Consider the following 20,638-nt stretch of genomic DNA (forward strand, 5'->3'; position numbering starts at 1 on the left):
ATTTACACAAAAAAGGAAAATACAACACAGAATGACTTATTAAATATTTTTATTTTCCATAATATATTATTCAATAAGAAAAGTGCTAAAAATACATAAAAAATAAAGAAAACCTTTTTGGGAAGAAACCAATTTCAGGTTTTCCAGAAAAAGGCAACGCTGCATGCCTACTTCCGTTACCAACGTTGGTCGCCCGTTCAGTGTTGGCGGGAGGACGAAATGGAAAACTTGTCTTTCTCGTGAAGACGAAGACAGAGAAGAGTCTTTGCAGTTACAACCTGTTTAGTGCTCGGGAATTACTTTTATTGTTAATCAACGTACAACTAAGCCAAGTTAAAGGGCTTACTTGTTATCAAGTTTTCTAAATTTAAAATGGTACGTTTAATTTGTTGCTATTTACTGTTGTGTATCTTAGTGCGTAGTTATGATTGTCTCTGCGAAGGTAAAGTTTGTAGCTTATTCATTTGAATTCATTTAATGGAAGATAATACTCGTGGTAGAGGAAGATCAGTCGTAGTATTTGCAGTTTTTGTATCGTTCCACACGTGGAGACCCATTTGCCATTGCGTTCAGTTGTGAATTGTGCTGGTGTTTGATTAAATCAAGTTTTGGTATTGATTCCATAACTACCACAAAATACTAATGTCACAATTGTTTTCCTAGTTACTGACCCTCCATGAATGTAGCAGAAGGCTGACACTGCGAACTAGAATGTGAAATTAGGAAAAGACGCATTCTAATTTCCTTCACAGCCATCACATCTACATCTTTAAGTATGTAAAGTTGCATTAGTAATCAAAAGTGTATTATCATGTATGTAGACATCAGTCAGCAACAACAATTTACATCAAAGTAAACACAATAAATTGATAATCTCCAATAAAATGCTTTGCTAGATAGGTAGCTAATTAATTGGGTGAGTTCCTATGTGCTGACCAGCACAGTTTAATAGTGAGTAGTAAAAGAACGTTTTTGTCCAGTATTATTCGAAAATTTTTATGTAGTCGTCATGTAGAGAAAAAGGAAGGGGGAGGGAGAAAATCGATCAAGGGCTTAAAGTTGAACGAATAAAAGGTGCAGGAGGACGGGGACGAAATTTGGATCTTTGCCGTCAATACTGTACCTATCCTCCTGAATTTGCTGAGAAAAAATTAAAAAAAAATTGGTTGCCAGTCCTCACACTCGGTAATGACCAAAACGAGATTGGGGGAAGGGTGATCTGCAGTTTGTCCAACTGCGAAGATATAGAACTATCTTCGCAGATCGATGTGCGGCGTACTTATTGTGTCTAACGTAAGATTGCCAAAAAAGTTAAACGACTCATCTTTTTTCAAACTTCCTTCTGATGCATGATACGATACACGATCAAGTTGCCTAAATTTTTCCTTTTATTGGGTGAAATTCTAGGGTCGTTCAAACTGAAAATTCGTCAGTGTGTAAAGTAGCCATTTCTCAGCGTGGTCTTCAGTTCACGTCATATCCTGGTAAGTGTCTGCCATCACTTTTAATCTTGCTGCAATACTCGCATATGCCACTGTGTTCCAATGTTTTGTTTCTGTTTGGCAAACCGTTTTTCTCCTTTTTGATGTGGTACAAACTCTCAATGCGTTTTATGGGAGCATGCAGGTGATATATTCTTCTAATTCTTTTGAGAGTAGCTTTTCGAACCGAGTTCCGAGATTTTGGAAGTTGCATCGTGCATTTTGTCGTTGGGTCTTTTCCATTTAAAGAAAGTTCAGTAGTAAGCGTTAGTGGTATAACGGTTAGCATTGTTGCCTTCCAAGCAATAGACCCGGGTTCGACTCCCGGCTAACGCACTCCCTTTTGTAAACACTTGTGATTTCCTGCGTCAACAAAACACCGTGGAAAACAAGTTTTATCAGCTCACAAATTTTGGTAATTACGTCGTTATTAGAAAACAAATCTTTAAACTGTGGTTTTCTTGTTTTTAATGCTGTATTTAGTTTCAGCCGTTTGCAGATGAAATGAGCATTGCGGACTGGGTACCAACACTTTTCTCGTTTTTTTAATCAACTTGATTGATTTTTTTAACGCCATGACATCTAACGTGTTAAAAAGTCTTACCTTTTTCTAAAAACCCAGCAAACGAATCATTTTGGTTGATAGGTTGGTCAATGAATCAAGTTTCCGGATTACAAATTAATCAACAAATTGATGCAGCAAGCGTTAGTGGTATAACGGTTAGCATTGTTGCCTTCCAAGCAATAGACCCGGGTTCGACTCCCGGCTAACGCACTCCGTTTTGTTAGACTTTGCGATTGCGTCCGTCAATAAAACCTTGCAAAACAAGTCTTTATCAGACACAACAAATAACATTAATATTGGTAATTCCATCGTTATTATAGACGAATAGAAAAACGGCGGGCAGGTTTGACATTTCGAAATCTCTTGTATGGACATATCTTTGATTTTGAAATCTGGTTTTCTTTAAAACTTTGTGGTAATTGTTAGAGTTGCAGACATCGCAAAACTTTTTCATCCGTTTTTGAACCAACTCGATTTAGTTCTGCTTTCTAAGGGGGAAACACATAGCGTTGAAAACTAAAAATCTTTCGTCGTGAAACCCAGAACAGTTTGGCTCAGTTTAACTAAACTGATAAGGCATTTGTCTGCGTTACTTGAGGAGGGAAATTTATTTTGAAAAAGCTCCTACTTGAGTCAAATCCACTTCACATTTCTCTATCAATTCTCCTTCCTTTTTCGTATCGCGTATTTCATTCTTCTACTCTAGATGTCACACACGTCGCAATGAGGCTTGTTAAAAATTATTGATTGCATGAGACACAACGATCGCTCTTGTGGTAACCTGCATTTATTTATCTGTTTTTTTGAAAGTTGATCAGTGATTCTTGTTTCCTGGTCACAAATTAATCGACTTTTCTAGCGAATAAGCGTTAGTGGTATAACGGTTAGCATTGTTGCCTTCCAAGCAATAGACCCGGGTTCGACTCCCGACTAACGCACTCTGTTTTGAAAGAAAAAAAAATAAAACTCTTTAATCCCCAAGTTCAGTGAAGTGTTTTTTTCTGATAATTTATTGCACTTGAATGGTAAACCATATTGTGTGATTGGGGTGAAAAGTTGGTTAATGTTTCGAATGATTATTATTACTTTTTCATTCGAAAGGTGAATTTCATTCAGTGTTCGCGGTAGAATTGGGCATTGTGGTTTGATCACGCCTTTCATGTAATTTCCAAACCTCGTCCAGTCCTCGTCAAGTGTTTCGTATTTAATGCGAAGGAAACATTTCCTTTGACAATAGAGACAGCCACTTCTTGCGCTCTGTGAATTGATAACTTAAGAGCTTTGCGTTTTATACAAGGTTTTCACGAAAGAAAACGACTTTCTTGCACACTCTTGATTGAATTAACCGCCGCGTGCTGCGTTGCCGGATCACAAATTTTATTCCTTTTCTTCGACTATTTTTTGCTTGATTGACTATTTTTATGTGTCATTCGCATCGTTTGTTCGTTGTCGTTCATCGTTTTGATAGCGGATCTTTTCTCTGGCGATTTGATTGGTTGATTAATCGAAGATTGTGTCAGTTAACCAATCCACTTGTAGAAAGGGTACTATTCTTAAAACTGAGTCGTGATCCCGCATTTAATTACACTCGTAGTTTCCAGTTTTTAGCATCAAAGCTAAATGTCCATTACCATACTCTACAACATATTTACTGATTTGCTGTCGAGACTGTTTTTGGGTGTACTGTACTTACTACGAGAAAAGCAATCGAGCAATCATCTGTTTAGGCTCTTGGCTAGTTATTTAAAATGTTTAATGTTAAAACTAACAAGGGACTACTGTTATAATCACAGTTTTGGTGTTGTAACTCCAAGCGTTAGTGGTATAACGGTTAGCATTGTTGCCTTCCAAGCAATAGACCCGGGTTCGACTCCCGGCTAACGCACTCCTTTTTTTGCAACAAGTTTAATTGCTGACGTTATTGGGAAAGTCCACAAAAAGTTTTTATCGATCAATTTACAGTCCCCTTTGTTTTAGTGTAATGAAGTAATCAGTTTGAGCTGTTTTACCGTCGCACCTGTCGCAATTTACACTTACATATTTGGGTGTACAGGCTCGTTTTTGACACCCTTATATTCAACCTCGTCAATTATTTGTATCTTTTTGTTGATCAGTTGTGTTTACTTGTGATCGTCCAATCGAGATGTAACCAAGATAGTTACAATTTAATAGTTTTACTTGGTTCCTCGATTTCTTCTACGGTATATAAATGTTCAAAGTTTCTGATAAGCGTTAGTGGTATAACGGTTAGCATTGTTGCCTTCCAAGCAATAGACCCGGGTTCGACTCCCGGCTAACGCACTCCTTTTTGCGCTGGTTTCTTTGTCTTTTTCCATCTCGAATTGTGGCATTTTTGTGGCAAACTTGATCTAAAAACTTGTCATTATGCAGCACGGATTTCATCTGTGATTATATAATTTTCCATGTTTTTTAAATCTCAAGTCGTTTGTTTCACTTGTGCATAAATTTCATTGCAGTCGGTTCAGTTTAGGCCCCGACATTCTAAATACAGCGTTGAACTCATATAGTCTTATGCGAACTGAGATGTAGAAAGTTCAAGTTGTAACCAGTGTAATCATACATTTAACAAGTCAATGAACGAAATGCGAATCATGAAACAGTCAAATGACAGGTAAATAAGTTTAGTTGGTATTACGGATCCCCCGAACAGCAGGCGGCGATCTTTTCTTCGTCTCGCTTTCTTCCTCGTCGTCGCTTAAAAAAAAAGCCCATATAAATGCATGGAAGTGTGAATCTCGTTACACCCCTGACGCTAGTCTAATCCAGAATCTGAATGCTGACACTCTGGTGAAAACGCCCGGATATTCCGCTCTTGCGCAACCTGTATAGTATAAGCAACGCCAGTGTTGTTACCGTAGTGAGCTATCGCAACCACACCGTGCAAACAGGACAGCCATTTACCTATTCCGAAACTGACGATGCCAACCTGAATCCAACGGGAATTTGGCGTCGCTTGAATAATAAGTGGACCGCCACTGTCACCCTGCGAATTCAAAAAATAAGAAAACGTGTTTTGTTTTTTTTTTGTTGCCCAACGTGCGTGCCACTTACTCTGCAAGCGTCTCTACCAGGAGCAGCAGCGCATATCATACTGCCATCAGCTATTGTAAAGCCAGCTTTCTTGTAACTTTCTTTGCATTTTGAGTTTGGCGTGACCTTAAGGATAGCTTCCTGTAAAACTTTTGGCTGCGGGTGACCCTCTTGGTGTTAATGAGAAAGCGTAAAATAGTTTCCGATCAAATCATCAATACATTTGAAGAAATGTTTGCGTACCGTAAGCTAGCGATCCCCATCCGATGACTGCCGCCGCTTTCTCTGAATATCTTTCTCTGGTCCCCATTGGCGGCAAACAGACGGGCGATATGGTCGACGTGAAATTCACGGCCGATGCCATCGTTAAAATGGCAATGTCGTTATTAAACTAAATTTTTTTTTTTTAAACGGAAAGGGGCGGGGGGAAGAAATTGAATGACTTTGGGTGCGTGTTAAATCGAGGCAAATAAAAACAATTGAAACCCACTTTTGTCCTCATGTTGTATCCCCAAAATATTTTGATTCGACGGACTTTTCTAGTCTCTTGAGCGTCGCTAGGGTTCAGGTTGTGCATGCCGAGGTCAACAGTCAGCCGACGTCTAAGACCAATTAAGGCGGACACGCAATGGGCAGCCGTGAGGATTTTTGTCGGTGAAATTAAGGATCCAGCGCATAGAAATTTGCCACTGAATCTGAGGGCCGCCTGCAACGAATCGCGGAACCTTCGATCATTGATTTATTGATTTTGATTTCACAAAAAAAATGTTTACCATAAAAGGCCACGAATTCTTGGCGGCATCAGTTCCTCCTACGACTCTGTGCATCTCTGGATCTAAACCTTTCGATGGTCCAGCACCGCAAATAAGCGATTGTCGTAGGGTATCAATCTCTTCGAATTCTTCCTCGGATTCCATCGATGTGGTTTTGATGTCTTGCAGTCCGTAAGATGGGTGCAACCATGGTGGGACATTGGGATTGGGTGGTTGGGCTTCGAAGGGGAAAACTGGTATGGGCGGCGCAACGGATTGGTAGAAATTGTCTAGATCCAGACCGTAGTCGTCGTAATCATCGCTGTAATCTTTCGGGCAACAGATGCCGTTGGCCTGCAAAGTAGATTGGCTTATTAGTTGTCTTTCGTTCGTTACGCATCTTGTGCTAGAGAATGAGCATCGGACAGTTTATTTGATTTTTTCCAAACTCACCTTTTGTCCGTCGTCTTCTCGCAAGTATTGGCAAGTGCCGCGAAGGGCAATGGCCTTCATTTCGGCGTAGGTCAACTGGGTCCGTTTCGTACCTGGGTAACAAGAGCGGAACGACGTGCAAAATCCCAAGTCACCGTCCTTGGTCAGGCAAGTGCTCTCCTTCATGTGAATGAAATCGTCGCTGAGTAAATGGGTCTCGTGCAATTGGACGTCCTCTGCCACGTCTCCTGCTGCGATCGCAATGCGCATCAAAAGTGCAGTCAGTTTGGAATTGTTTTGTTTTTTTCTACTTGTTTTTTATTTAAAAAAGGATGTCGAACAGCAACAAAAATTGCTTTGTTGCGAAGAAGGCTTATTCAATTTTTTTTTTAAAGAAGAAAGAAAACAACATTCGACCTAATTTCAAATCAGTTGGCATTTGTTTTTTCTTGTCTGACAACGTGAAACGGGATAATCCAGTTCACGCTCGATTCTTTGAAGAACCTTTTACGTTTACGTTTATCGCACGTCCGACTGTTTTTTTGTTTGTTTGTTTTCTCGTGCCTATTTGTTGCCAGTGTTTTAACATGATAACGGCCAAATCAAAGACAATCGAAGGAAAAGAAGATTCAGAAACACGCATGGCTCTCACCTTTGATGACGATCGTATCAGCCGTTTGAGAGTAGAGACCATTGGCCGGGCGGAAGGACAAGGAAGCGACGACGAAACAAATGGCTGATGCGATTAAGCGATCGATTTGCGTCATGGTCGCACTACGAGTCGCACAGGCGTCGTTTCTGCCGCGATACTGCGAGTGGCGGCAATTGTCAAATGCGACTGTCAATTGTTTGAGGACGGTGTTGGCAATGTCGCCCACTCTCAACTAGCTTTTAAAAACAACTCGTCCTATCGGAACTCCTTTTACGTACAAGCACAACAGAAAAACAGTTGACATTCAGCCGCTGTCGGTTAAAGCCCGGCTATTTGGGCATCAACACTGCAGAGAACGACAAGCAATTGCTGTGTGCGTGATGTCCGTGAGCTCTGCGTTACGTAGAACTGCGATGGGATAGAAACGGGAGCATAGCATTCAGATGGGAAGTCTTACCACTTAACCAAATGCTTTCGAACAACTAACCTCCATTCTAGAATCTGTTCTGCTTTTCTATGACATGCTGTTCAACTTTAGCATTGGAGTGCCTCAAGCCTTTTTCAATTACACGAAAGAGGGGGGGGGACGAGTTATTGTAGAAACGGTCTCGATACCGGTTGTCGGTCAGTGTTTGGGCGGAGGATGAATTTCGCCCAGGTTTTCCTGTTTTTTTTTATTAAGGCTGCGCGTGTGGCGCAATGGTCGCACCGTCTTTCATCACACACGCCTAACGGTAGTATTTCAATGCTGGAAATACGAGTCGCGCTCGCGCTACAGGCCGACATGATTTTTCTTTTGACTTTTCCAATCTTCATTGCAAATGTGTAATCCCAGATAGCAAAGATCCATCTTTTAATCGCCTTCAGCCTATGGAATAGAAATCGACTCGTTATCTTCATTTGAATTGTTCGTCTAGTCGTATCGTCGTCTAGAAAAGGGAGCGAATGAATCGATGCGTAAAACAAGAGAAGCAACGACGGCTGAAATCAAAAGAAACGGCATCCCCAATTCTCTTTCGTGAGTGTTGCACGATGGAATTTGGCGTGAGATCTTTTTATTGCCATTAGCTTTGACGCGGTGGCGTGCCACGTTTGTTTCCTTTTGCAAATGCATTGGCCCTTGCATACTGCCCGAATTCGTCGTCAACAGTCATTTGCACTTGCAATTGAAGAACAACTCCCGGAACAACTGGTGAAACTCATTTTCGGTCTTTCGTCTCTTGTTTCCATAGCGGTTGATTATGTTTTCTTCACTTTTCACTATCAGCTCTTGATGTTTCCCATGGCAACGGGGACGTGCACACGAGTCAATCGCTGGAGCAGCTGCAATGTCTCAGTGCGTGCATCGTTTTACAACGGTGTGCGAGTAGTGAAGACGAATAATAAAAGTCCGTCCCATTGCCCTTTTGTCGAGGTTTGGTTTGGTTACAAGCTGTACCAATGTTGGACAGGTAAAAACAGTAAAAATTCAATCCGTATGCCTATACCGTTAGCGAATGGCCAGCGATTTGGTCGATTTATTTATAATTATTTTCAATCGATGCGCGGTGTATTATATCATAACTCTGTAAATATGACGTTCATTTCGAATTATTGTTCAACAATCGGCCGTAGTCAAATGTGTTGGCAATCAAAACAGTAAATGAAACCTGATCCATGGCCTGAAAGACGTTACCCTGGTGTAGACACCGGGTATTCCTGGTTTTGCGCATCCTTCGAAAAACATTCATTTAATTTGAATTGATGTGTTAATGAATTGAAATGCAAGATACATACCGATGCCGTAACTCACTATGCCAGCCACAGTCCAAGGTGAACCGAATGATGATCGCACCAGCAGCGGACCTCCGCTGTCACCCTGCAGTACCATAAGGGCACAATGTATACGGCAATGTCGTTGTTTGGACAACCATCGTTGCGCGTTTTTTAAATGAAAACAAAATGAAGCACCTGGCAAGTGTCTCTTCCTGGTGCGCCAGCGCATAACATGCTGTAGGCTAGTAACGGGTATATTTTTCGGCATTTCATGTTGGCCGCTATTTGGACGGTCGCTTGCTGCAGGACTGGCTTTCCAGGCCCACCTGGAGCCAACCGAACCGGAGAAGAAAAGTAGAACAGGGGCAACAGTTTGACGAGACAAGTAGGGGCACTGACAGTTCAAACTTTACCTTCCTGGACGTCTCCCCATCCGATGATGGCAGCCTCGCTGCCGACGTACCGATCAGCCAGACCGGGCGGAGGCAAACAGAACGGCGAAATGGCGGACGTGTAAGTGACAGGCGAGTCCAGGGTGAGGATGGCAATGTCGTTGTACTGTTGGCTCAACAACAACAAAAGTCAAACATTGAAAAGTGAAATTGCCGCGAAAAACCTCGACTCACTCACCATAGTCGTGGGCATCCAACCTTTGTGGATGACGAGTCGACTGACCATTTTGGTTAGCAGCGCGTCGCCTTGGTCCTTGTCGTGCATCCCCAGGTCGACAGACAGTTTGTCGATAGCCGAGTCTGTTATCCTACGCGGATAGGAGACGATCATTTCGAAATTGAATTTGAGACAATCCTTTGATTCGAACAGAGTCGAGCGTTTTTCTTAGACGCTTACCAGTCGACACAGTGAGCGGCCGTCAGGATTTTGGTGGGGGCGACCAGAGATCCGGCACAGAAAAGAAAGCCCGAGTATCTCAACCCAGCCTTACATGTGGGGTACATTTATACGCAATTTTTCATGTAATCGTATCGAGAGCTTTACTTAGCGAAATCTAATATTGAAACCTCACTATGCCTGGCCAGGAATGTTTGACGGCGTCCGTTCCTCCGACGATGCGCTGGTCTTCGAAACTCAGCAGTTTGGCCGGTCCGGCGCCGCACGGGATCGATTGTTTTGAATCGATGAATCCCTTGATCCATTCGTTGGTTTTGTGTGTGTTTGCCTGCCCGAGTGGTGCGTTTAGCAGCCAGGGAGTGTTGGAGCTGTGGGCCGGGCCGTCGTGGATATTGGCCGACACAGTCGAAAACGGTTGGTGAAATCCGTCGCCAAGCTCGTCGTAATCATCTCCGTCCGCCTGTTTTGAGCAGCAGACGCCGTAAACCTAATACACAAGTCGAGACACATTTTCAATCTCTCGATTTCTGCTGTTCGCTTATTGGTTGATTATCATATAGATTGGGGTCTGTGATGCCACTTGATTGTTGTGTAAGCCCAAATTCGTGTAGTTTTACCATTTTTTCATCTTCTGCAAAGTAGTTGCACGTACCACGAATGGCCGTCGTCCACGGACCCAAATGTCTCAACTGGGGCAACTTGATGTTCGGGTAGCACGAACGGATCGTCATGCACGAACCGAATCGGCCGTCTCTGGTAAAACACGAGCGCTCCTTTTCCTTCATGAAGCTGTTGCTCAGCAGAACATTTTGGTACGTGCTCTGGTCGTCCCCAACGTCTCCGGCTGCAATCGACAGGCACATCACGTCATTGTTGCGTCATACAGACATGATTCAATTTGAATTGGAAATGAACCCGATTCCGAAAAATAATATGATTCAAAATAATAACGGGTTCGTCTTGATGTCGTTTTTAGGAAAACAATTCATAATTTTTCTTTTCCCCCTGCAACTTAAACATTGAAATCCACCGTCTTCCATTTTCGAACGAAGCCGAAAAACCAGTTGTTGGATCAGAGTTTTGGGGCTCCATCAATTGGGGCTTGTACAGAGTCCCGTCAAAATTCCCTCTATACCTGCCATCTTTCGTCCATTGCTGAAGTATCAATGTTTGCGTTCCGTTCTAGCAGCAGTTCACTGCACTTGTGTTTCTTTTCGATTGACATGTCGAAAGATCACAACTAAAAAATGAAAAAAAACAAAACAAAAACAAAGACGAACTTCACCTTCGATGACGATGGCATCGCTGGTTTGGTAGATGCTTGCCGTAACTGCTGAGCGGGGAGACAACACCGATGCGAATAGCGCGGTGAAGATGGTCGAGACCATCAACTGAAGAACTCGGGTCGGTGCCATCGTGACGCTCGATGCCGTGTGTGTGTATGTGATGTCGAGCAAATAAAATAGCAGGGGCCAGAGCAAGTTGACGTTGCTTTCAGTAGAGGTGAACCTACGCCCGACTAGTTGCTGAACCCGTTTCATCAACTCAACTCTCGGATTGGTTCTAAATGAATTTGCCACAATCGGATCTGCTTTTAAGAAGATTCCTTCACTAACAGGCAGCGCCACAGTCGTCATTTCGAAGAACAAGAACAAAATACCCCTCGGGCAAAGGGACGAAATGATTTCAATGAATCAACAAACGCAGAAATGTTTTATAACGTTGCTCTTCAAATATTTATACTTTCAGGGACGTGCTCCGTCATAAACGGCATCAAGTTGAACATCACCTCGAGCTTAATTATCATTTTTTTTCGTTAGCAAAACACACAGACATATTAGCATACGAGTCTGGCGTATGTCCATCATTATCGTTGCTCGATCACGCCCTGTCCGCTGCTTTTAGCTTTTAGGAGATCGGTCAATCAACCCCCACAACAACAAAAAAGAAGCTAAAAACAAAATGAAGGGGCAGTCTTTTATTCTGAATCAGCTGGCTTTTTGTGTTAGGCTATACATCCATTGCCATTGTCTAAACTCTATAGTTGCAACCTGTTCCGGTGACACAAAGCGCCAATTATCTTTTTATTTCCTTAATCCTCCTTCCCCTGCTTCTTCCTTCAGCTGTGCATTCACCTTATGCAAAAAGACGTATACTAGTCGAATGAACTCATTGATAAATTTCGATCAATTCTTGTTATTTTAAATCCTTTTTCTTTTTTCCAGATGATGGTTTGATACCAGACCCGATTATCGATAGTCCTGCGTTGCTTCAGCTATACAGCCCGCTTAATAAAGGCGTTGATAGGGAACAACCAAACCAGTCGAGAAAATACATAACGTAGCCTACCATACGGCATTTATTCAGCATCCTCTCTACTTGTGTGTTTCCTGTTCATCCGATATACTTGTCCGCATAGCCGGCCCATTCTATTTAGAATAGCAGCGATCTCGTCATCGGGTGAGTGCAACTTCACTTTTTATTTTAAAAAACCCATTAGTCATCAAATAGAGTCCATAATGCGAACGAAGATTGGTTCATTGTTTTGATCGCTAAGAGTAATGTAATCACGTTTGGGATGGGCCATCTCAGCTTTAAATATCGTTGCATTTATTATAGCATATAGGAAACAAATGGTCAAATGAAGAGAAACACGATTGATCCCCAAATAATATTTTCCTTGTTTTCTCCCTTGTTGCCCGGGAAGAAGCAACGCGTTTGGTGGCGTGAGAATTTGATGGGGTGAAGGGACGGGGCAGTGATGGGCCGATTTCGTGATCAAACTCTCGAAAGGAGCCTGATCCACGTCCTGTAATTCGACACCCTGGTGTAGACAACCGGATATCCTGGTCTGGCACACCCTTTAAAAAAACAAAAAACGAAAAAAAAAACACATTCAATTAGTTTGTGTGTTATTGCCGTGATTGAGAGCATGTAAAGAAATGTACCGATTCCATGACTGACGATGCCCAGCTGTACCCAAGGTGCATCTGGTGACGTTCGGTTGTACAACGGACCGCCGCTGTCACTCTAGAAATGGGGAAGGGGCAATGATTAAGAAACGCTTTTAATTATTTTTAATTATATATATATTTTTTTGCGCCTGTCTTAAATGTTTGCTCATTTGCATGAATTGCAATGCTCTTTTAAATAACGTACTACGTAGTACCTGGCAAGTGTTGCTCTCGGGTGCGATAGCGCACAGCATGCTGCCGATGATGTTCGGATAACTTTCTTTGCATTGCGAGTTGTCTAATATCTTAACGGTCGTGTGCTGAAGGGCAGTCGACGAGAAAAACACACCTGAACGATAAAAAAGAAGAAACAACCAAAAAACTCTTTTCTCTTTTCTCTCTTTTCTTGTTCGTCCTTGGTCGGACGATGGGCTTTTTCTTGGATTATTTCTTAAATATGCGGACGTACGTATACCTTCTCTGATTGTTCCCCATCCGACGGAGGACGCCTCTTTGATGAACTCCTGGTCGTTGGTGGAACCCTGTTGTGGCAAACAGACGGGCGAAACGGTGGTCGTATAAACGACGGGCGAAGCCAGAATGAGAATGGCGATATCGTTGTACTGTGACACGAATTTGGAAAAAACAAACAAAACAAAATCAGTTGCATCGTTTGTCTTTTCTTTTCCCACCCCACCGCACCCCACCCCACGGGGCTTACTTTAGTGCTTCTGCTCCATCCTCTGTGAATGATGATTCGACGCACTGGTTTTTTCATCTCGGCGTCGCTTGGGTTGAGCACGTGCATGCCCAGCTCGACGCTCAACTGAGAAACTGCGCCCCACGACACGCTACGACGATGGACGGTACGTTGGTAAGTGAAAATTTGCATTTGTCAAGTTGGCATTGTCGAATAGTAAAATAGAACCCACTTGTCGACGCAGTGGGCAGCCGTCAGAATTTGAGTCGGCCCAATCAGCGATCCACCGCACAGGAATTTGCCGTTGAATCTCAGCGACACCTATTTGTGGAAATTTGCGAATCGTGAAAGAGCAATTGCCGTTGAGTTGATTGCTGACGCTTATTCGACTCGTCTCATCAACGAAAGGCGATGTTTTGTGTGTCACTTACGGTGCCTGGCCAAGAATTTTTGTCGGCTTCGCTCGGTCCAAACAGGCGCTGCTCGTCGTAGGTCAGCGTCTTTATGGGCCCGGTGCCGCAGGTGAGCGATTGCTTGAAACCGGGCATGTTCTTGTCCGCATCGACGCTGGTCGACGCGACGTCGCCAGGTTTCCTACGCGACGGCCGTTGAAAGTTGAGCGGCTGCAGCAACTGGCTGGTGTAGCGATTCAGCGGCAGCACCAGCTGGATCGATCCGTATGAACCGTCGGCATCTCGACCGTCGTCGTCGTCATGATCGGGATCGTGTCTGGTGGCTAATTTCAAGCAGCACACGCCGTAAACCTAATGAAGAGGTAAGAGGACATTAAAACGTAGTTCTTTTTTCAATGGTCAATGATTTTGCATTGAATTGTATGCAAAAACGACGACGACCTGAAAGCCGTCGTCCCTGGCGTAGTGACAGGTGCCACTGCTGAGAATGGCCCACGTTTCCGCTTGATGCAATGGCGGCAATGCCAGCGTCGGGTAGCAAGAGCGGACGGACGTGCAGTAGCCGAGATTTCCGTCTCTCGTAAAACACGATCGTTCACTCAACATTGGACTGTGGCCAGCTAAATCGGCGTACGGGTACCAGTCGCTTCTGCCTGAAATAGACATTGAGGGAGTATCATGAGTTTCTTCTTCTTCTACTGTACATTTTCTTGTTTTGTTCCATTCCATTTCATTCTATTTCAGAGGACACGAAAATGTGTCCTACTTCCAGTCCATGTGACCATGTCCATAGACTCACCATGCAAGGACTGATGGAAGCAGCCCATGCAAATTTTAATGACAGCCGGATATCAAGACTCACCTTCGATGATGATGGCATCTCTCGTCCGGAAGACTTGGCTATTGACAGAGCGAGAGGATGACAGCACGGCCACCAGTAAAGCTAAAGAAGCTAATGCTCTTACTGCGTCAAAAGGTCCAGTCATTTGCCAATCTGTTTTGAAACTGCTGCCCGTAGAAGATGAGATAATAAACGTCGGTTCTTTTAAGTCAGTCACTGGCCAGAGGTGAAATGCTTGGAAAACGTTTACAATGGCCTACCTGAGATGGGATGCTAATCAATTTGAGGCTGTTGGACTCGATTATCGTATTGAAGAGGACGAATGTGAAATGATGGAACGTTTCCCCTGCAGTGAACGACTCGCAAGTCGCTTCTGACAAACTTGCCTCTTTCGGGGCTCTTTTATATCAAGGCTTTTGAGACTTTGCTAATGACAGCCAACCTGTTCATCACGTACGTGCAATTGTCAACTGGAAAACTGGAAAAACGGACATTTTTTTTGTCCTTTTCTCTTTTTGTTTCCTGTTTAGTGGTCGATGACTTGTCGATGTCCAACCTTTGATTCGTAGAATATCATTTCGGTCGGCCACTTAGCGCATGTCATTCACTCTACAAATGTCTGGAATCTTTGAAGCTCCTCAAAAAGGAAAGAAAAACAAAACAAAAAACGATGCGCTCTTTGGAAATTGCGTTTGCATTTCAATCTTGTATCCGAACTTAATTCATCTTCGGCCACAATCTTTCTGCCTTTGACAAATGATAAATAGCTCCGAGCTCCGTGTTTCTCTTCACCTTTCTGTCGGGATATCCTGTTGGCACGCAATTCGTATTCCTTTTCGTTATCTCTGTTCGGTGGGCGTGTTTTGGTGGGTCGTTGCCCCCCCTCTAGTAATGCCTTGCCTCTAATCACGCAAAGCATTTCCGATAGCGACATTGTCTCCAATCGATTTACATTTCTGACCTTCTGTGGCCATGGCTATACTTTCGATCCCATTCATTCACTCAGCTGATTGAAAGTTTTTTGGTTTTTTTTATGTTTTTCTAATGATTATTCTCAATTACCCGGTGATGGCCTCAGGTGATATGGCCGGATCCATCGTCTGATTCCACATGTTGTGACGAAGGTCGACTCGAATAAAATCCGCTTTGTGGTTGCAACCAATCGTTGATTATAGACGGTCGCGGTCATTCGCCGTCGGCTGCAAGGGAATGCGTCAACGCAAACGAACAACCGTCTTCCAGCAAGTACAGCCAACAATCCAATTATAATCGTAATACTGCCAACTTACTGCCGGGTATTATATTTATTTTATTTAATATTTATTTTATTGCCTTTGGTCTTTAAAAAAAAAAAAAAACGAAATCCGGTTTTAATTCCCTGGCAGAGTAGGAACGAGTTGTACGTGTCTGCCTTTCCAGTCGTTTCATTGAACCACCTCTTGTGTTTGAACTTTTTACGTATTCACGTGTATATATTTATGAAAGCAAAAAGGCCTGGTGCTCAACTGCTGTTGTTTTTGTGTATTTTTGGCATCTCAAAATTCACCGATTTGATTACAGAATTGTGGTTTTTGATTGAAATTCAAGAGCAATTCCAATGCTCGAATGCCGCATTGATGGACGAAAAACGCATATCCGGTGACAGGTAATGAAACGCTATTGAATAATTAGTGTACGATCGGACGATTGAACCCCTTTTTATGTTTCGTCTGTTGCACTGCAGGCTCCACCACTCCCCTCTCGTATCCGCTCTGCAGTTCAGCCCAACTCGTATTTAAAGTTTCAGCTCGTTCCGCGACACATGCTACGCCAGGGCAACCTTAGACAGTGGCGTATTTGTTGATCCAGCTGCGGTAAAATGTCACTCTGGCATAGACGCCCGGATATTCTGGTTGGGCACAACCTGCCAAGTGCCAATCAAAATTGGCCACACAATTGAGACAAATATGGCCGGGTCAACCTTTTAAGCTCGCGTTTAAGCTGAACAGCTATATATACATACCGACACCGTAGCTGACGATTCCAACCTGGGTCCAAGGGGAGCTCGGCGATGGCCGGACGAGCAGCGGACCACCGCTGTCACCCTAAGTAAAATGGTTAACGGAACATGAGTTGCTGATTGCCTTTTAACTTTTGACGTGTCAAGTGGCCAACGGCTTGCTGTTCGATTGGAGTACCTGGCAAGTGTCGGTGCCAGGAGCGGCGGCGCATAACATGCCGGCGCTAATGTCCGGGTAACTTGATCTGCATTTCGCGTTGGCTATGATTTTGACGGTCGATTGTTGTAGGACGGACGGCTGAGATCCACCTGAATCGAGCGGAGACAACAGACGCGTGCGACGCTGGTGAAACAGACACACGAGACGGCACTCGTTCTGAATGTGTACCTTCTTTCACCGTTCCCCATCCGATAATGGCCGCCTCTCGGCTAACGTACTGGTTGCTGGAACCTTGCGGCGGCAAACAGACGGGCGAAATGGTGGCGTCGTAAGGCACTGGCGACGACAGAGTCAAAATGGCCACGTCGTTGTTCTGACAGGTAAACGAAAATAGGTCAGCCATTTCGATCTAGAAATTGGTTCGTGTTTTATTATTTGTCTGCATCAAATTTACGTTGGTGGCGGGATCCCATCGGCCGTGAATTGTCACCCTGCGAACGGCTCTCGTTTCCTGCGCGTCGCTTGGTTCCAAGCTGTGCATGCCCAAGTCGACAGAAAGCTCTTTGATGTTCCACTGCGTCACCCTGTCCGACGTCCGACATGGTCTCAAGCTCTTTTTAAACGATTCACTTGATTTTGTTTGATTGTTTGAATGAAATCTTACGAGTCAACGCAATGGGCGGCTGTCAGGACGTGGCTCGGGGAAATCAAAGATCCACCGCAGATGGCGAAGCCGTTCGATCTCAGCGCCACCTTTAAGAAATTCCAATTCTCTGTTTAGGTCGTTGATCACGTTGAATGTTTTTTAAATATGCATTTTTGATTGGATTTTTCTAGTGATGCGAACGCACTATGCCAGGCCAGGAATTCTTGGCGGCGTTGGTTCCTCCAACGATGCGCTGTTCGTCGAAACTAAGCGTTTTAGTGGGTCCTACGCCACAGGTGGTCGACTGCCTCGTGTCATTGAACGGATTGATTGCGAAGTCAGTTGGCCTCGGTGGGCCATTTATCTGCGGACGAACATACGGTGGTCTGGACGACGGGCTGTTGTAAGGGTTGATTCGGTCCAGCATCGGGATGGATTCAGTACCGAAACTGCCGTCCAGCACTTGTACGTTGCCGTTGTTAGTCTGCATTGTTGGTCTGGGACAACAGACTCCGTAAACCTATGAATATATAGGTACGATCATTTGTAAGGAACTCATCTGTCGAATGGATTGAATGCTCGTCATCTGTATGGGTTTGTGAGAATTCGATTACCTGATTGCCATCCTCATCGGCGTATTGGCAAGTGCCGCTAGTTAGGACGGCCCACAGGTCCAGCTGATTTACGTGGGGCAACCTCGTTAGCGTATAGCAAGCGCGAATTGGTGAGCAGGAGCCAAAACTGCCATGCCTCGTGAAACACGATTTTTCCTTCAGCATGAAGGTGTTGCTCGGTAGATGACTTGACTGGTAAAATCCACCGTCGTTTCGGGTCTCTGCGCCTGATGGCATTCAACAGCGCAAAATGCCATTCGTTAGATACCCCATAAACATTCCATTTCGTCAACGTTCTCGTAAGCTATAGGATTCTGCCTGTAGGACCGGTGCATCATTTGGAATGTAACGAGACCGCGTACAGAGCAATGGCCTCCGCCGAAGAGAAATAGCATTTCAAGAATGTTACAATTACCTTTTCCAAACGTGAATAACTAAGATAACAATATTTTTTTGTTTTGTTTGGTTTTATAGACTATGAAAATGATGCAATTTCAAGAACTCGTCTTTTTATCTCATTTGTTGTTTTGTTTTTTCTTTTGTTTTTCATTTAGAACCGGAAAATCCAGTTAACATGAGTCACCCACAAGCGCTTCAACGTGAATATGAATAGCGCATACAGAATAGGGGAAAACTTCAATGCAACAAAAGAAACCCAAACTAAAACGACAACAAAAGAGAGAAAAAAAAAGCAAATAAAAGTCCTCACCGTCGATTAGAAAGGCATCATGTGTTCGATAAACATTGCAACTGACTGGGCAGAAGAGCACAGCATTCATCAGGAAGAACGCGGCTGATGCCATCCAATAGTTGGTTCGTAACATTGCTAGATCTTGTTGAACAAATGCAATGTGTCAAATTAAGAATCTAATTGTAGGTAGACCTACTGCAAATGTTAAATCATCCAGGCCGCATCCAGAAACGAAAGGCTTAAATGTGATGCAACTTGTTTGTGTACTACCTGGATAATTTAGGGTCACGGTGATGACACTCAGCTTACCAGCTTGATTAGAATAACGACAACTGTGTGCGATTGAGGATCGGATGCAAGTCTCAGTAAGGCGCCAATCTTTTCTCGGCGTGTCTTGTTCTACAATTCCAACCGTCTTCTGGATGAATTCGTTTGTCGAGGTGCTCCTTTTTATTACTCCGGATGGACCTTGACTGTGAGACGTGGCGGTTCGATCAAGTATACCATCATGGTATTAGAAGGAAAACGCATTGCAGAATTCTCTTCATTCTATGGGCGGGCGGTGACTTTGAAACTGTCAAAATATGCCGGTGGCACATAACACACACACAAAAAAAGAAAGAAAGCAGAAACTTCCTCAACCTCACTCCGTGAAAGGTATATTATCTGATGAAGTGGTACCTTCTAAATTCCCTAATCAATTTGTCCCGTGTCACTTGCGATAAGTGATTCGCACTCACGATTACTACACGCGACATTCTCTCACCAGCCCTGTAAAGCCAGATTCGCCATTGCCAACTTTGACAAGCCATAATGTCTTTTTTTTTGTTGTTGTTGCCTACTATTCCGCGGTCTTGAACAGGTATAGGCCCCACCCAAAGTGAATAGTTTCATGGCCATTGTCGCTTGCAGAAGAACGTGTTTTGTTATCGGCAAAGGCATCCCAATTCCAGCTTCGTGCCCCCTAGCAACAAAAGCTGTCACGATGAACTTTTTTTTATCAAATTTTTATCAAAGTGAAGGGAAACAAAACCGGAAGGTAGAAATGAAGTAAAATGGATTTTGTTTATCGGCTATTATTCTTCTTTATATTCTAAGATCAAAGCCCCTTTGAATAATCTTACAGATTCACCTTTTATAGTTGGTCAGTATAGTTGATCTTCCATGATGTAAGTGTGTATCGCAACTATCACATCTCATCGAAATTCGTGCTAGATACTTAAACCTCAAATGGCAAAAGGAATGCCCATTTGTTCATCATATTTAACTGTGCATCGTGAATTCCCGGAACAACAAGAAACAGGTAGGTTATATAAGTACCGCAAATGGTACCATTTTTCGATAGTAGATGGCGGTTGTTTTCTTCCGATGCGCATTAGCCATGAAGTACACCAGGAATATTAAAGGACACCTTTCGCATTGGAGAGCTTTGAGCTTCGCATCAACTTTGATCTCCCGTTTTCTACTAAATTTCAAAAACTACAAGTCCTACGCAAAAATAACCTTGATTTTCATGATCTTCGTTCAATTTAGAATTGAAATCATGTTTTTCAAATTAGATTTAGAATTTAGCCAAAAATGAAAAAGTGGGAAGGGTATAGCCTTCCCATTTTTGTCAAAATCTGCAAAAACGGACATCTCTTGGAATTCCATAAAAATTACACATTATACACAAAATTGAACGCTGATTTTGATTATAGTATTAGTTTTCTTGTTGGCTTAGTAATTTTTGAAATTTACGCGTTAAATTGGCGCATCAACTTTGATCTCCTATTTTCTACTAAATTTCAAAAACTACAAGTCCTACGCAAAAATAACCTTGATTTTCATGATCTTCGTTCAATTTAGAATTGAAATCATGTATTTTAAATTAGATTTAGAATTTAGCCAAAAATGAAAAAGTGGGAAGGGTATAGCCTTCCCATTTTTGTCAAAATCTGCAAAAACGGACATCTCTTGGAATTCCATAAAAATTACGCATTATACACAAAATTGAACGCTGATTTTGATTATAGTATTAGTTTTCTTGTTGGCTTAGTAATTTTTGAAATTTACGCGTTAAATTGGCGCATCAATTTTGATC

General features: G+C 43.1%; 4 protein-coding genes, 1 long non-coding RNA gene and 4 other non-coding genes across 14 annotated transcripts; 5 read left to right on the forward strand and 4 right to left on the reverse strand.

Moving 5' to 3' along the window:
• Window positions 1-115: 115 nt before the first annotated feature.
• On the forward strand, window positions 116-11,996 carry LOC123472414. The gene is made up of 4 exons (XR_006646850.1): window positions 116-375; window positions 664-773; window positions 1,408-1,484; window positions 11,763-11,996. It is a non-coding gene; the product is annotated as an uncharacterized LOC123472414 (long non-coding RNA).
• Window positions 1,746-1,817, forward strand: Trnag-ucc. The gene has a single exon. It is a non-coding gene; the product is annotated as a tRNA-Gly (tRNA).
• Trnag-ucc lies at window positions 2,185-2,256 on the forward strand. Its single transcript has one exon. It is a non-coding gene; the product is annotated as a tRNA-Gly (tRNA).
• Trnag-ucc lies at window positions 3,860-3,931 on the forward strand. Its single transcript has one exon. It is a non-coding gene; the product is annotated as a tRNA-Gly (tRNA).
• Window positions 4,276-4,347, forward strand: Trnag-ucc. The gene has a single exon. It is a non-coding gene; the product is annotated as a tRNA-Gly (tRNA).
• On the reverse strand, window positions 4,601-7,425 carry LOC116923695 (trypsin alpha). The gene is made up of 8 exons (XM_032930206.2): window positions 6,934-7,425; window positions 6,303-6,532; window positions 5,871-6,203; window positions 5,588-5,803; window positions 5,341-5,488; window positions 5,119-5,267; window positions 4,969-5,050; window positions 4,601-4,888 (listed from the first exon to the last, which is right to left on the reverse strand). The coding sequence occupies exons 1-8, from the start codon at window positions 7,046-7,048 to the stop codon at window positions 4,806-4,808; spliced, it is 1,356 nt and encodes a 451-aa protein (XP_032786097.2). The 5' UTR covers window positions 7,049-7,425; the 3' UTR covers window positions 4,601-4,805.
• On the reverse strand, window positions 8,409-11,118 carry LOC116923699 (trypsin-1). Of its 2 annotated transcripts, XM_032930212.2 has the most exons (9): window positions 10,823-11,118; window positions 10,155-10,381; window positions 9,713-10,024; window positions 9,538-9,626; window positions 9,319-9,448; window positions 9,102-9,246; window positions 8,884-9,014; window positions 8,710-8,791; window positions 8,409-8,646 (listed from the first exon to the last, which is right to left on the reverse strand). In XM_032930212.2, exons 1-9 carry the CDS (start codon window positions 11,076-11,078, stop codon window positions 8,564-8,566), a joined length of 1,455 nt encoding a protein of 484 aa, XP_032786103.2. In that variant the 5' UTR covers window positions 11,079-11,118; the 3' UTR covers window positions 8,409-8,563. The 2 variants fall into 2 exon arrangements, with proteins under 2 accessions (XP_032786103.2, XP_045029796.1); XM_045173861.1 differs by lacking the exon at window positions 10,155-10,381.
• A 129-nt stretch (window positions 11,997-12,125) lies between the features above and the next one.
• Window positions 12,126-14,844, reverse strand: LOC116923698 (serine protease 44). 2 transcript variants are annotated; one of them, XM_032930211.2, is made up of 10 exons: window positions 14,706-14,844; window positions 14,467-14,612; window positions 14,046-14,257; window positions 13,623-13,955; window positions 13,424-13,512; window positions 13,213-13,342; window positions 12,967-13,114; window positions 12,707-12,840; window positions 12,486-12,567; window positions 12,126-12,398 (listed from the first exon to the last, which is right to left on the reverse strand). In XM_032930211.2, exons 2-10 carry the CDS (start codon window positions 14,588-14,590, stop codon window positions 12,316-12,318), a joined length of 1,335 nt encoding a protein of 444 aa, XP_032786102.1. In that variant the 5' UTR covers window positions 14,591-14,612; window positions 14,706-14,844; the 3' UTR covers window positions 12,126-12,315. The 2 variants fall into 2 exon arrangements, with proteins under 2 accessions (XP_032786102.1, XP_032786100.1); XM_032930209.2 differs by having other exon boundaries at window positions 14,467-14,609; window positions 14,706-14,823.
• A 1,107-nt stretch (window positions 14,845-15,951) lies between these two features.
• Window positions 15,952-19,001, reverse strand: LOC116923697 (trypsin-1). Of its 4 annotated transcripts, none has more exons than XM_045173865.1 (10): window positions 18,865-19,001; window positions 18,574-18,696; window positions 17,865-18,085; window positions 17,456-17,770; window positions 17,269-17,357; window positions 17,059-17,188; window positions 16,833-16,977; window positions 16,623-16,753; window positions 16,448-16,529; window positions 15,952-16,348 (listed from the first exon to the last, which is right to left on the reverse strand). In XM_045173865.1, the coding sequence occupies exons 2-10, from the start codon at window positions 18,686-18,688 to the stop codon at window positions 16,266-16,268; spliced, it is 1,311 nt and encodes a 436-aa protein (XP_045029800.1). In that variant the 5' UTR covers window positions 18,689-18,696; window positions 18,865-19,001; the 3' UTR covers window positions 15,952-16,265. The 4 variants fall into 4 exon arrangements, with proteins under 4 accessions (XP_045029800.1, XP_045029799.1, XP_032786099.2 ...); XM_045173864.1 differs by having other exon boundaries at window positions 17,865-18,091; XM_032930208.2 differs by having other exon boundaries at window positions 18,826-18,962.
• Window positions 19,002-20,638: the final 1,637 nt, after the last annotated feature.

This window comes from Daphnia magna, linkage group LG5, assembly GCF_020631705.1.
Source record: "Daphnia magna isolate NIES linkage group LG5, ASM2063170v1.1, whole genome shotgun sequence".
Classification (NCBI taxonomy): Eukaryota; Metazoa; Arthropoda; class Branchiopoda; order Diplostraca; family Daphniidae; genus Daphnia; species Daphnia magna.